Here is a 16536-nt window from a genome sequence, read left to right as displayed (position 1 = left end):
CCAATCCCTTCCCACAGGTGAGCCCTTAGGCTGGGTTCTGAGGGTTCTTCTCCATTCGGAAGGATAGGCCTTTTTGGCTTTAGCTCAACTGAGTCATTTGTGACTCGGGCCTATGAGTCAAGCCCCCTGAAGTGATGGAGAAGTAAGCCCTGACCTTCTGCAGGAATCGGGTTGAAAAGAAATCTGCATATATCACGTCTGGGAAGAAGGAAAGGCACTGAAACATTTCTGTGGGCTCTTGTTTTAACTGCCACTTGAAGTCCCTGTCACTTGAAGTCTTTGCTTCTTCAAGAGTGTCAAGTTTAATTGACAGAATTTCAGTTAATTGCTTAAAAGTTATTTTGATAAAAAGAAATAAAGGAATGCTTCCTATTATGCTTATCTTTGAAAATGCTAAGCATTACATTGTTTAGAAGAAGAAGAAATAGAAAATAGTACTAGCATTCTCATGACCAATATACTGGTGTCAAGAGATTAGATCTAGGAGACATAATGAGCATTAAGAATAGGACAAATGGGACATTAAGCACTTTGATCAGTGTTAAGTTTAAAGAAAAACCACCTGTACTTCAAGTAGATAGGGCTGTTGTTCTTTTTTTGAGAAAAAAATATACTAACTTCACTTCAAAGAATCAGACTTGTTAACAGGTAAGGTAGAGAAGTTACAGCTCATAAAAACCACTATTTAAGAGAAAAATGTTGTGTTACTCAAACTCATGAATACTCATTTCATGTTTTGCTAAACTCTCCAGTTATTGATAAGAAGTTACAAAGGAGAGAGACAGTATACTCCTGCAGGTAAGTCAGCTCCCCCTAGGTAGGTAACTCAGTTAAAACTGAGTTTCTTCTGGTTATCTCTTACATTGCTTGTGGGAATGTAAGTCTGGCAGTTTCTAAAAAAAATTATTCACATATCATATGACTTAGTAATTGCACCCTGGGCATTTATGCCAAATAAATGAAAACTTGTGTCCACATAAAACCTGTACACAATTGTTCATATCAGCTTTATTTGCAATAACCAAAAGCTAGAAACAACCAAAATGCTCTAAGATAGATTAATGATTAAACAAACTATGGTACCATAGACTAGTGGACTATTTATTACTCAACAACAAAAAGGAACCAACTATTGATACATGCAACAACTTGGATGGGTCTCAATGGCATTATACTGAGTGAAAAAAATCAATCTCAAAAGGTCACACACTGAATGATTCCATTTACTAGGATATAGCATTCTCAAAATGACAAAATTATAGTGATTAAGAACAGACTAGTGATTGCCAGAAATTAGGGATTGCAGCAGAGAGGGAAGATGGTAGGGAAAAAATCAGTTTCTAATTCCCACTCCACATGATACAAGAAATTTTTTAATTTAAACTTTTAAATATTTCTAACTCTTTGTTTTCATATGTGTAAAATATTTTGATAGAAGTAACTAATGCCATTTTCAGAATAAAGGTAATACAAAGCATGTTTTTCCATATGAAAGAGGAAGTCAGATCAACTATTTTAATCAGGGGCTTAAATAGTGAGGGGACATCCCAGGGGTTATATAAGACAATCTAGGGGGGACTGGGAAAGAAATATTAGAACATCTATTTCTATTTATTGCATGTCTTGTACATTTAAAATTGCTATTTTGGAGTATCTTGTATACTGCATAGGATGTATTACTTTCATAGTACCAGTATATCATTTATACATATATAAGTATATAAGTATATATGAATATTTGGGCATGCAAGCTCAAAAAATTTTTCCTGGTAGGACTTCATGAAAGAATATTCCCTGATAAATATAAGGACAGCCTTGTTTGCTCATTTCCTGTTTGCCCTCAACTGTTGGTATCTGTGGCCTAGAGTTCTGCCTTTGGTCTCCTTCTCACTCAGCATGCATCTCCTGAGTCAGAAACCAACCCTCTTAGTTGTAACTGCTGTCACTATGCTAAAAGAGTAAGACTATCTCCAGACTATATCATGCTTCTGAGCAATTTTCATTAAATTGCCCACAGAGCGTATTCCATCGGTATGGCTCCAATAAGTAAGCACACCGTCCCCCCTCAAATTGAGCTCAATATCTTCCAACCCTCCTCATTTTTAACCTGCCCCTTTTATTACATTCCTCATCCCTATCTATAATTCACATGATCACCCTAGCCAGAAATATGGTGGTTATGTGAGGTTTTTTTCATTTCTCTTTCATTTTATATGGTTAATTTTTACTTTTTATTATCTCTAAATTCCTCCATGTATTAGATCTCCACAAATCAAAAAGGATAAATTTCAAAAACATAACATAAAAATAAAACAAGTTGCAAAAAGAAGCATCATATAATATGTAAAATTTAAATATGTAAAACAATACTGTATATTGCTATGGACACATACATGCCTCTAGAAAGTAAAAGTCATGCACAGAGATAACATACTCAACTTCAGGATACCAATTATCTCTAAGGAGGAAAGAAAGCAGAAGAAATTGGGAATAAGGCTACATTCTTTTTAAAAAATGGCAAAATTTTGTCTTCTGTTAAAGCTGAGTGGTGGTCACATGGGTGTCAGTTACATGAAGTTTTCTGTATGGTTGAAATACTTCATAATTAAAATTATTTCTCTAAGGAAAAATAATACTACTTCCTTTCCTCAACTACCTACCATGTCCAAAGTTCCTAGTTCAAGTTCCTGGTATTTCTCCTTAGATTATTACAATATTCTCACTGATCTCCCAGCCTCCATTTTTGTCTCCCTTTAACCCAGCCATTACACACAGACAAAATAAACATTTCAAAATGAAAATTGGAGCATATTATATCTCTGTTAATGGCCCATTCATGGGTCTATATCAGTTGGAAAATGGCATAAAAATGCTGAATAACAATCACAAAAATTTCAGGTGCCCACAACAATAAGCATTTATTTGGCCTATGAATACAGAGGTCACTTGGGGTGGGGGGGGATGGGTTGGGGGGATTGGTAGGCTGACCTAGACTGGACTCGGTTGGGATGAGTTGACTCTGGTCCACATGGCTGGCCTCTTGCTAGCCTGAACTGTCCTTCTCATGGTGATGGCAGAGATGTAAGCAGGAAAATGAAAACACACAAGACCTAGGCTTGGAGCAGGCACACCATCACTTACACCTCATTGATTTGGCCAAAGCCAGTCACCTGGTCAAACCCAAAGTCACAAAGTACAGAAATAGTCTTTATATCTTTAATGATAAGAACTACAAAGTCACATGGCAAAGAGTGTGGCTGCAGAGAGGGGTGAAGAATCGGGCTATAAATTTTCTTCCCTTAGTGAGGCATGGACAGTAATCCATGAATGTATCCTGAGCCACCTCTCCAGCCTCATTACCTGTTGCTCTACCCTTTGTTTTCCATACTGAAGCCATTCTGAACTTTCTGCATGTCCTTGAATATGTCCTGCTGTTTATTCTCTTTTTGCCTTAGCATAAGTTACTTTTTCTGTTTTTACCAGGCAAATGCCAACTTCTTATTCTTCATGGCCTCAACTCCTACCTTCTTGTCCAACCCCTTCTCAGGAAGACCAATTTTCAGCTCCCACTGTCATCTCTGCAGAATTAACCACACCTCCTCTACCTTAATTATATCTTGAACATGCAATATAGATACCCAGCACTACTCTTTTTAGACTATAAATCCTTTGAGGACAGAGATTTGCATCTTTTGTGACTACCACTTTTATTGAGGATCAATAAATGTTTGTTGAATGAATACAATCTCTGGCTATTGGTTGAACTTTCCTAGTTTCTAGAAACAAAATAAGGTGTCCTCTGACTGCAGGAGATCAAATAGTAGAGTTTTCAAGGCAAGTTAAACTCTAGTTGTAAATTAATACATTGATATCATTGATAAATGATACATTTGATAAATGGTAAAACAGTTATTTAACTTATAATCTGATCATTTTTAAATGAATTGCACCAGGGGTCTCAACCTTGAATCATGGAGCCACCACTAAGATGCCATGTATTCAGGTGAGGAAGGGGTATGATCCAGCTGACCTTACCCATTATGTTACTGGGCAGTGCAACCTGAGGGTGGAAGAGACCCGAGTTGTATTTTCCTTATGAAACTGTACATCATTAGGATGTGTGAAGAAGTCTTTGTCCACTGTGCTATTAGAGTCATCAACGCCCAATTCTTGGAAGAGGCCCTAAAATCACGTTGTGATTGAGACCTCTACTATCCATTCTTGTAGGAGAACAAAGAGAGGGACTGTATCCATGAATGGCTATCTTTGGAGTTCAAATGACCTACTGTGTTGTTATGTTTGAAATCACATATACTTTTCTTGGTCAATACACTCTCACTCTGGAGTGATGAGTACCAACTCCTTTAACAAATCATTGGGTTTTGTGTTCAAGGATAGACCCCAAACAGAAACATCCTACTGTTACACCACATGGATTTATAAACATCAAAAGACAGAGTCAGAGACAAAAGTGAGCACAGACCATACAGCTAGAAACAATGGAATCACAATTATTTGTTTGCTTGTTTCTTCAGGGGGGAAATGTAAATCAAAGAACAACAACAACAAAAAACCACCCTTATACTCAACCAAGATGCATGAATGACACCCCCAAGGCTTACCACATTCAAGAGAGCTAACTACAGCATTAACAATGCTTTGCTACTATGGGCAGAGAGGACTAGCTGCTTCATCTGCTGCTTCCATTTCTAATTTCCTTATATTCAGGAAAATGTACAAAATGATTTTATGCCAATATCGCATGCCACAAAGCAGAGTTCATTTGGGTGGTTCTGGCAAAGAGATTGTTCATCAATGTTGTTAATGTACACTGGAAGACATCTGATGTGAAATTCATAATTGAAATGTTATGAGCAGTTTAGCATATGGATCCTTCACATCCACTTAATTGCCAGTTTAGTAATAATTTTATGTAATGAGGCATTATTAATAATACGTGAAATACTAAATTGACGTAATGCCCTAAAAACATAATATGGCATTTGCCACTGAAAGAATATTATGATTCCAGGTGTCTTTACGATGATTTAAAAAACATATGTGATATTACAGAAAATATTAAATTAATTGTTAGACACAGCTTGGTTATGATATAGTTAAAATTCATTCTCTAAGTTATAATCTGTTTTTACAAAAAGTGCAAATCTTTGACTGCCCTTTATGGACTCCCATTGCAACTGCTGCTTGAAGTTCTCTCACCATTGGATGTTCACCATCCTCCTCCTTCATGGCTGAGGTGGCATCGGATATGGAGGAGGAGAAAGTGAGGCAGAAAAGTTGAAAGGTTTGTCCTAGTTCAAGCACTAAGGAGACACAGGAAAGCAGAAGCCAAATGCTCTCTATTGACACACTCAAAATTTCATCACACTTCAGGAATTTTTTCAATAGCTTAATATGTTTCCTAAAACCTTCTGATTGGGGCCTTGGTCATCATTTGCAAGGCCTGAGGGAAGAGTGCAAATCGAGGCTCACACACCATAAGTTCACATATTTAAAAGCTATAAATGAAGCTATTAAGTAAAATATGATCTTTTCTACCTTGACAAATACCCTGTCATAATGATGAAATGAAAAAGTATATAAAAAGCCTTGGTTTTTGTATGACTTAACGTCATATAAAACATTAAATATCAAGGACAACTAAATCTAGTTTTTATTGTCCATTATTTCTGTTGTTCCATTGTTAGGCTGGTGATATCTGGATGAGTAATAAAATAAAAATATACATAATTCATACAAAACTAAAATTTAGTCCATAAAATTTGTCTTTCCTGCTTTTATTTTGGCCAAGTTACTAAAGATGCTGTTATAATGAACATTTTTACAGAACTTCTATTGACACTAATGAACTAAATAACTAAAAAAAATAGAATGTAATTATATTCAGAATGAAAATGTTAATTTACTTTCTTAACATATAAATTAAATATAAAAATTAATATTTTTGTATACTTTCTAAAATTTATTTCTCTTTTAAAATATTCAAAATGATGCATTAAACTTAAAAAGCAGAATGAAAATTATAATGGATAAATATAAAAATTTTAAATCCATTTATTCAAATAATGCCAAAATTTTTATTTAGTATTTTGAAATTTTAATTAAATCTTAAGTATTTTATAAAGATAAAACTATTGCAATTAGAGTATTCAATGTCCATCTGGTTGCTATGTAAAGAACTAGCATCATACTTCCAAATGTATGTCTAGATAAATATGTCTGTAGAAATATCTGTAGATATTTAAGAATAATATGAATTATTTAATACTGCAAAATGTCCCTAAGCCACCATGTGTGACCATTGCAAATACTGCACTAACTTGAACCAGGAATTGGAACTCAACTGAAACATGGAAGAGAAGTAAAAAAATGGATACTTGCACTACTGGGAAACAATACTTCATAGAGTAAGAGTCTATTGCATTCATGCTGACAGGAAAGATTTGACAAGTTAATTAATTTGTCTTTTCTCTTACCTAAGCACTTCAGCCACTTAAACTCCCTGCTCTCAAAAGCAGTGTCCGTCTCTGAAGCTGAAAGTGGCACAACCCACAGATTTTCTCAGCATTGGACACAGTTGCCTTTTGTTTCGAGGACACAGGGAAGGCCACACAGAAAAGTGTTTCATGGGGTCCAACTGGTGTGGCTCAGTGGTTGAGCATCAGATACCTATGAACCAGAAGGTCATGGTTTGATTCCCTTTCAGGGCACATGCCTGGGTTGCAGGCTTGGTCCCCAGTAGGGGGTGTGCAGGAGGCAGCTGATCAATGATTCTCTCTCATCATTGATGTTTCTATCTCCCTCTTCCTCTCCCTTCCTCTCTGAGTGTGTGTGTGTTTCCTGGGGCCTGACAGGTTTAGTCAGATAAACTGATGTTCAGAGGCTTGGGTTTCCTATCAGCAATGAGCACTGGATCCCAAATGAAGAGGTGCCCCGTGTTCCTTGATGTGTGTGTGTGTGTGTGTGTGTGTGTGTGTGTGTGTGTGTGATTATAGGGTTTTCTAAACTGTAGGTACATTTACACAGAAAGAGTTTAATAAAGGTTGCTTCCACACCAATTAATAACACTGCCTCAAAGATGCTAAAACTTTCCCCTACACACTTCCCTACTTGAGCCAGACTATAGCTCAAATCTTCCCCCATCTCTCTGTGGTATGTTTGGGGGAGTGATAATTATCTTTGGAATTTTGTGTCTACGTCCAAGGCTGGTTATGCTGGTTGTGGTATATTTAGGGGAGTGATAATTATCTTTGGAGTTTTGTGCCTACGTCCAAGGCTGGTTATGCTGGTTCACATGGCCAGACTGCTTGTTAAAGTATGGAAATACCTCCATGTTATTTGTCAAACAATGGTTTCCCTGAACTCCATGTGTGCCTCCCACCTTCCTGCCTTCCCTGGGACCTTCTTCACAAGGTCTCTACACAGAATCTCTCCAAGACCCTGCTTCAGTGTGCTTCTCAGTATTTTTAATATCACCCTTGCATATGGCATATAGCAAGGGGGAAATACAGAAGACTCTGGATTAACACCATTCGCACTTGTTTCCAAAAAATATATTTAGCAGAGCATCATTGGCAGGATATTGATAGGGTATTTCTGGATGGCACCAAGTTACCTGGCTGATAGGAGGAGAAGAGATGGCCTTTCTTTGTGAGGTTGGCTATTAAAATCTGATTCAGGGTCAACTAGGAGAGCTATTTCCATACTGACAGATGTTCAGTGGCTTTTGTCAAGTGAGTTGGTGGCCTTTATTCACTTCCAAGTGGCCAGATGTCCATATCACTAAAATCACTACTCTAAGCTGATATGTGATCTGATTAGGGTACCTCTTAGGCTTTTTGGCTCAGAGTTTATAACTGAATTGGAGTGGATATTGAGACAGATATATAAAGAAGAACTACAGCATATTCTGATTCTAAGAACATCCTAAATGCCTAAATGTGCCCAGCATTAACCTGTTTTGCAGATAAACCTAGAATTTAACCTTCATGAAATATTATTTTAGCACCTTGCAAAAAGTCTGCAAGAAAAAAATTGTCTATTAAAAGTAATTGTGTTATTTCAGTGTTGTATATATTTTGTACTGAATGTTCAGCAAAGGCTAGTGAGAATGAAAGAAAGGAGGAAGAAGCTAAGACAACAGGATATTTTCCAAATTGAAATCACTAACTTTGATTTCAAAATCCAAGTCAGCTTAGCCTCTTCCAACCCCAGATTGAAGGTGGCCCAGGGTTTCTTCCAGAGGTTGGCCCAGCACCACTATTATGAAATGGATTCAAGTTTTTTATATGTATTTTTTATTTTATATATATATATATTTCACTGATTTTTTACAGAGAGGAAGGGAGAGGGACAGAGAGTCAGAAACATCGATGAGAGAGAAACATCGATCAGCTGCCTCCTGCACACTCTCCACTGGGTACGTGCCCGCAACCAAGGTACATGCCCTTGACCGGAATCGAACCTGGGACCCTTGAGTCCGCAGGCTGACGCTCTATCCACTGAGCCAAACCTGTTAGGGCTATATGTATTTTTATAATGTACATGTTCAGAGGCAGATCCAGGTATTGTGGGTCCGTAAGCTTATACAATTTTGGAAGTCTCTCTTTAAGAAGAAGAATACAAAATCATAAATTCAAAATTGCTAGGGTCCCCACCAGGGCCTAAAAACGGGGGCCCTGCAAGGGAAGGGCCCTGAGTGTAAGCTGCACGAGCATCATGGAAACTACCTCTTCTTTACAGCTCGCCCATGTAGTTGACACCAACACACTTTGTGCAGCTGTGATCTTCTATTTTACATTTTGTTTTAGGTTCTTTGCTGTGCTATTGTGCCTACCTTAAGAGAAATGCAAGTTGGGCAAAATCTATGAAGTTTACATAGCAGGAAAAGTGGATTTTCTGTCATTTAGGAGGGATATGATTAAAGGGCCACTCCCATTGAAAGTCTCGATGAAAAAAAAAAAAAAAAAAAAGAAAGTCTCGATGAAATGTGTGCTGTGTGGCCATATGATAAAGGGGTAGAATTTGTGCTGATTTCCTCAAGCTTAAAAATGGGACAACTGGTATTCATATCTGAAAAGCTCTTTCAAACGAACTATACCATATAAACCCCTGTGCATTTTGGGACTTATTGGAGGGAGAGCAGCCTGATTTTTTTTTTAATAGTTAATGTCTCACCTCCCTCATTGCGGCATGCAAGGCAAAAGATGGGGCAGGGATTGATACTACACTGCCATTCTCACACAGAGATTTTTGTGAGATGATGTTTCTGAAAATTTATTTCTACTTGGTCTAAAAAGATAAATTATAGAAACATCATAACAGACTTCCCTCTTTCTAAGTTTGCAGGAGGTGATGGCTTTGAGAGTCCACGTCCTGAGTAGGGCAGTGCACAGAAGGTGGTACATGAGATTTTATGGGAGAGTAAAGAGGGATGAGACAAGAGGGTCAGGCCCCTTCGAAGCCTGCTCTGCTCCTGGGTAGGGCTCATGTGCTAGAGGGGACAACAGGCATCTGGATCCTGGTCGTAAAGGCGAGGTAATTTTATATTTTTAATGAGTCATTTTGAAATATTTGTAGTTTTTCAAGTACATCAATATTCTGTTTAACTTACTTTGTATTATTATCTTCTAACTTTGTTGTGGCAACTGTTCTTTAAAATATGTTAAAACATATGACCTAGCAGATCATCTGCTTTTGGAAATGTTTCACGTCTGCTTGAGAAGAATGACCATTCTCCAACTGTTCGCAGGAGAATTCTACATATGCTCATTAAATGAAGGGTATTAATTGTGTTCAAATCTAAGCCTTCACTGACTTTCTGTCTGCCGAACCTACCAAAATCTGATAAAAAAGAGGATAAACAACTCAATTTTAATTAAAAATAAGCAAACGACCTGAATAGGCATCACATAGACTAGAAAATATCTACAGCCAATGTGCATCCAAGAAGATGCTTAACCTCACTAGTAATCACAGAAACATAAATTAAGGTGTCAAAGAAATTTCATTTTTCATTCATTTAATCTGCAAAAATCAACAAGTCTGACAATATCAAGTGTTGAAAGGATATGGATCAAGGGAATTTCTTATGTATTACCAGGGGGGATATAAAAAGGCACAATCACTTTGTAAATAATGTGGCATTATTTTGTAAAGGAGGAACATTTATATACTCCATGGCTGTTCAGTTCTATTCCTAGGGATGGAGACAAGAGAACTCCTGTCTATGCATCAGAAGACATGTGTGAGAAAGTTCATTGCAGTGCTATTATAATAGCAAAAAACTAGAAAAGACTCAAATGTCCAAAAACACAAGAATAAAAAACTAATGAAATGCTATACGGCAGTAATAATGAGTGAGCTATAGAGGCAACCCAGGTTTGCCAAGCCACTAGGCGCGCCGTGGCCCTCAGGCACCCAGCACTGGCCGGCCAGCACAATGCCCAAGAGGAAGGTCAGCTCTGCGGAGGGGGCTGCCATGGAGGAGCCCAAGAAGAGGTCCGCCAGGTTGTCAGCCAAACCTGCTCCTGCAAAAGTGGAAACGAAGCCCAAAAAGGCAGCAGGAAAGGATAAATCTGCAGACAAAAAAGTGCAAACAAAAGGGAAAAGGGGAGCAAAGGGAAAGCAGCTGAAGAGGCTGACCAGGAACCTAAAGAAGATCTACCTGCGGAAAACGCAGAAACTAAAACCGAGGAGAGTCCAACCTCAGATGAAGCAGGAGAAAAAGAAGCCAAGTCTGTTTAATGTCATATACCAAGTCTTATCAGTGGTCTCTGTCTCCCTTCTTGTACAATCCAGAGGAATATTTTTATCAACTATTTTGTAAATGCAAGTTTTTCAGTAACTCTAGAAACATTTTTAAGAAAGAGGGAATTCCACCTCATCCCATTTTTTAAGTGTAAATACTTTTTTTTTTTAAGGTGAAATCATTTGCTGGTTGTTTATTTTTTGGTACAACCAGAAAATAGTGGGATATTGAATATGGGAGACTTTGATTGTCTTGGGTGTCAGCTTAGCATTCCATAGATGGGGGTAGTTTTTATATCCTATAATACAAAGTATACTAAATGGCAATTTGGAGTTAGTCATGAGTTTGCTATGTCTTGAACATTTTAAATTACTTCTATTCACATGTTTTTGGTAGAACTGTTTCCTAAAGGAAACCACTCCTTGATCTTGGCTCTCCCTGTCAGAATTCTGTGCATCTGTAACATCTTTGGTGTGGCAGTCCAGTTTTCCTAGTAACTTTGTCAGTGTGCTGTGAAAGATTGAAAATTTGATTATGTAGTATATATGATATTAAATTGTGAATTAGTGGGACTTTGATGTAACAGTGTATCAATACTTTAAGATATTGGTACTTGATACTCTATTAAGGAAAGTTAGCCTCTAATTTTTAAGCTGGAAAGTCACTGGAATAACTGTTTAGAAAAGAATCACAACTACATGACTTTACATTTTTGGTACGTATGTTAAGAATTGCATACAAATTGAAATGTCTGTGTACTGATCCAAAAAACAAACAATAAAATCTCAATTATGAAAGAAAATATAATAATGAGTGAGCTATAAATATCTGTAACAACATGAAAGGATCTTAGAAACACAATGTTGTGTAAAAAAAAAAAATCAGGTTCCAGAAGTTACCTATCCTATATAATAAAGAGCTAATATGCTAATTAGACCAAACAGCAGAATGATCATTCGGACGACCTTCCATATGAAGCTGGGGCTGCAAGGGCCAGCCAAGGCTGCGAGGGGCTGCGAGGGGCTGTGAGGGATGAGCCCCTTGCACGAATTTTGTGCATTGGGCCTCTAGTAGCATATAATACTTGTTTTATGAAGTACAAAACAACCAAAGTAAGTTGTTTAGACATATTCACATATATAACAAAATGTTTATCATATTGCACACATGTAAGATAAACACACACTTTAGGATAGTGACTGTCTTATGGGGGCAAGAGGACAAAATAGGGGAGGAGCACAGAGGTAGATGTACGCTATTGTCAATGTTTTAGTTTGGGGGTTGAGTGGTGATTTTAGAGGTGTATATTACATTATAAGAGCAAATAAAAAGAGGACAGAGCCACACACAATGGACAATAATGACTGCGTGTCATAAACCAATAGAACAGAATAGTTCTGCTCCCTTGAGCTCCCATCTTATACAGACAGTCCTTGGGTTACATCAGACTCGACATATGTCATTTCATGGTTACGTCGCCATCTCCCATTTATTTATAAAAAAAAAAGTTCCGTCATTTCGACGTATGTACATACGTGCTTTATGTTTTTTATTATTTATTTACCACAAGTAAAGATCAGGAACTGTTATCTTTCTTTAAAATTTTTTTTTACTGTTTCACTTCATTACTGCTGTGTATGTGCTCCATGTGAGTGACGTAGGTGCTTATGGGTTCTGACTTAGGGCGAAAATCGTGTTACGTTGCGCCGTAGGAATGAATCTCCGACGTAACCCGAGGACCTACTGTATAATAAAAGGGTAATATGCAAAAGGGTAGTATGAATGGCAGAACAACCAGTCGCTATGATGCACACTGACCACCAGGGGGCAGATGCTCAATGCAGGAGCTGCCCCCTGGTGGTCAGTGTGCTCCCACAGGGGAAGCGCTGCTCAGCCACAAGCCAGGCTGAGAGCTGGTGAGTGCAGCAGAGGTGGTGGAAGAGGCTCTAAGGATGTCCTACTGTGGGGAGTGGGCCTAAGCCGTCAGTCGGCCATCCCCAGAGGGCTCCCAGACTGCTAAAGGGTGTAGGCCAGGCTGAGGGGACCCCACTCCCCCCGAGTGCACAAATGTCGTGTGCCTGGCCTCTAGTTTAAATATAAATGAATAAGGGGTAGAGGAAGATCAGAGGAATGCCCAGATATAATAAAAGGGTGGGAGAAACATAAGCTTTAGCTGTCTGATTGTAAAGTATCACTTGGCTGGGACTGCAGACATCTGAGGCTCTCAGAATGACTGGCAGACTACAACCCAAAGTGAAAGCCTAAGGTTAGGTTGATGGTTTCACAAAGCGACAGGGTGCCTCAGCTCCTCTCAGATTAAAGAGCTAGGTGGTGTGAAGATGCTGTCTGGAGGATGAACACTTTTCCACAGCCCCAGTCCAACCCAGTCTTGACCAATTCTCAGTTAACTGACAGGGGCTGAGGCCTTGGGAGAGGAATGTAGCCTATCTTTAATTAACCATCGGGGAAGAGCTTAGGAAATAAATTGCTCAGCCTCACTTTTCTCTCCCTTCCCAGTGCCTTCCATTGGCTTCATCAAGCAAAGAGTGCCCCAGCTCCCTCTGGAAGCCAGAGGGCAAAGGATCCACTGAGACCATCCATATAGCTCAGCCTCCCATGGGTCAGAGCAGAATGCACAAGGGTAGGAGTAGATCTGGAGAGATAAGCAGAAGGTAGCCAATAAGGAGATATGAACAAAAGTGCTGAGTGAGGTTTCTGAAAAAGCTTCTGAATTATCTTTATTGTTCAAAGTATTAGATATCCCCTTCCCTGCCCGCCCCCCTTTGATGCCCCACCCTGCCCTCACCCCTCACCCCAGGGATTTTTTTTAAGCTATGTTTTCTCTTCTTCCTTTCCTGGAAGCAGACAATCCTGCACGAATTTGTGCACCAGGCCTCTATTTGTTACATAAAAAAAAAAAAAAAAAATTTAAAACCCAACCTTTCAGTTGTTTGTCAGGCTTCTGTTACATGCAGCCAAATGCAATCCCTACTAATTCAGATACCTTGCCAAAGTCTCCAATCAGATATACCAAATTATTAAGTAATTTCTGTTCCTTTCCATTTGGAATAATTCGAGTTAATGTTTGATACTTCATAAAAGAGAGATTCATTCATCTTCATTTTTAAAAATTAAAATTAACATAATTTAATTGACAGTAGAAATAAGCTGAAAGTCAATAATTTTTCTTTTATCTGCATGTTAATTGACAGACAACCCAAAGTTTTTATTCATTTTTCTGGCTCATTTAAGATAGCTCAGTTTGGGAGTAAATAAGGTGTCAAATTCATAAAATTTGCTTAGCACTTCTACTTAAAACATCTGGTTTTCAAGTAAAAAAAATATTGATTTCTAATGTACCAACTGTATGAAGACTTTTTACCTGAAAATAATTATGAAAATATGGCAAGAAATATAATAATACCACAATAACTCTCATGATTAAATCAATTATCTCCCAAAGACAAGTGAAATGTAAAGCTCTCTCAAAGCTAAATAAAGAAAAAAATATATAACAGATTAAATTTATATCTATCTATCTATTAATATGCTTATATGATGCATGAGATATTATTGAAGCCATACAAGTTCTCAATAGCATCTTAAATGTTTGAATGTCCATTAATGTTTTGACTACACTGGAGAAATTTGCCAATTAAAGAAATTCAACTGGTGGATTTTATGGTAAAGAAAATAACTACATTCTAATTTGACTGCTTTATGAAATCTGCCTCTCATGAATTGGGGCAAAACTGTATATAGATAAACCTGTAATCTGTGACCAGTGTTCTTAGAAGCTTGTGAAAGATTTTATACCCCTTTATAGGCCACTTAGATTCCTCAGTCTCACAGTCACCAGGGGTCTGTTTAACTGCATTATCAAACTGGAATTGTGGGGTGTTGATGCTCAGAAAAATGAGGTATCAGTGGGGTTGGTGACAGAACTTAGAGTGGTGGGTCATGACAGGACCTGTGCCAGGGCATTTAAAGGAGATGTAGACAGATTGAATGACTGCCCACACCAACCTCCCTGGGGCTTAGAAATTAATGAAACTAAGTTGACTCAACACACTGTGGTTAATAACATGAAACGTTCCTTGGAATTCTTGCTGCATTATTTTGTGCAGCTCTTGTTATGCAGATCAGATTTTGTTTCATAAAACATCTCTGGAGAATTTTTAATAAACAATGTAGTTTTGGTTGCTGCCTCAATGTAGCCGAGTGTGGAATAGGCTTATTACCTTTGTTTGGTCACCAACCTTTTTCTTAGAGATACTGTTGGGTTAATCTTATGTAGTAGAGACTGGCTACCTGTACTCTTTTCCTCTTGGGCACCCAGACAAACTGTATTTCCCAAACCCCTTGGAGTTAGGTGCAGCCATCTGATAAGTTCTGCCCAATAGACTGTGGGCAGAAGTGATGTACACCACCGTTAAGCTGGGCTCATAGCAATCCTCCCTTCTATTTTCCTTAATGTCAGCTAAACACAGAGGATCCTCGTAAGGCCTTAAAGAATGGCAAAGCCACTAATTGCAAGGAGCCTGGGTCCCTGAAAGACTGTTTGGAGCAAAGTCTTGCTATCAACCTTACTTGCAAAACATGCAAATAGGAAAAATAAACAACAACAAAACTCATTTAGTGTTACAGATACCACTAAGATTTTAGAACTATAGCAATTAACCCATCCTGACTAATAAATCTTAAGATGTGTATATAAAAAGAATACTATTATAATTATCTTTTCAGTACATACATACAAATAAAAATAAGTGCATATGAAACTTTCTGATCATTTCAGTAAAAGTCCAGAAAATATTCCCTATTGACTTCAATAGACTTTGCCATACAGTTCTACAGTATTGACAAATATCAGATTTCATTTTTGGTGAATGTCACAAAACTGAGAGCTTTCATTTCTGTTTCCTTCACCTAGAATCTATTTTAAAAACCAGTCAATTTTTACATATTATATGATACTGAAGAAAAGGTGATTATTGTTGTAAAGGGCCAGAAAACATAGATTAGTTGTGTGGTACCATATATGGAAGGCAGACTTTGTAAGTGATGAACTGCTGAGGAGAGTAATTCTCTGGGGCTGGAGACTCCATCCTCTGGGTCCATATTATTCCTACTTTAAGAATTACAGTTAATATACTATGTTTAACTGAAATTTTAAAAAAGAAAAAAAACAGTCAATTTTTAGAAAATTATTCATTTTAAGTATTACCCAAATGATAGTATCAGTATGTCAGAATACAAGATCTGTCACCTCTCCTGAACAAGGCAGAAAATAATTGCATATGTAGTTGTTAATCATTTCAAAAAATTTTAAATCCAATTTATCTTTTGGTACAATAAGAATGAATTCTTGTACCACTGGCACATGCTCACAAGAAATACCTTTGTGGTTGTTAAACACTAATTACTGCATTTATGTAATATTGCCATGGGTATCCTATTTTTATATGTGCTCACTATATATTCAGATAAACTCTAGCTTGCACAAGTCATTCTAGCTTGCACAATTTTATTCTCTCAAAGTCCTTTATTATGCTATTTGCCCAAGTTAAGAATGTTTGCCTCATAAGCCTCGTGAGCCTCCAGTTATTTTTTCTCTTAGATGCTTTCTATCGACTATTCAGAGATTAGTTTTCCCTACACAGAGTCATTGAACTCAGTCATCTCAAAATAGCTAAAACAAAGCAGTATAGATCAGCTCTAGGTTCAATGGTCACACTGTAGGAACACAATTGTAGGAACACAAT

General features: G+C 37.7%; 1 protein-coding gene across 1 annotated transcript; it reads left to right on the top strand.

Annotated features, from left to right (window-relative positions):
• Positions 1-10462: 10462 nt before the first annotated feature.
• LOC102420064 (non-histone chromosomal protein HMG-14-like) lies at positions 10463-10856 on the top strand. The gene is given in 2 exon segments (XM_014454133.2): positions 10463-10649; positions 10652-10856. Coding segments are annotated over 2 exon segments (303 nt in total). The 3' UTR covers positions 10768-10856.
• The last annotated feature ends 5680 nt before the right edge of the window (positions 10857-16536 follow it).

This window comes from Myotis lucifugus, unplaced genomic scaffold (assembly GCF_000147115.1).
Source record: "Myotis lucifugus unplaced genomic scaffold, Myoluc2.0 scaffold_0, whole genome shotgun sequence".
NCBI classification, from domain to species: domain Eukaryota; kingdom Metazoa; phylum Chordata; class Mammalia; order Chiroptera; family Vespertilionidae; genus Myotis; species Myotis lucifugus.
This window is presented reverse-complemented; position numbering and strand designations above follow the sequence as displayed.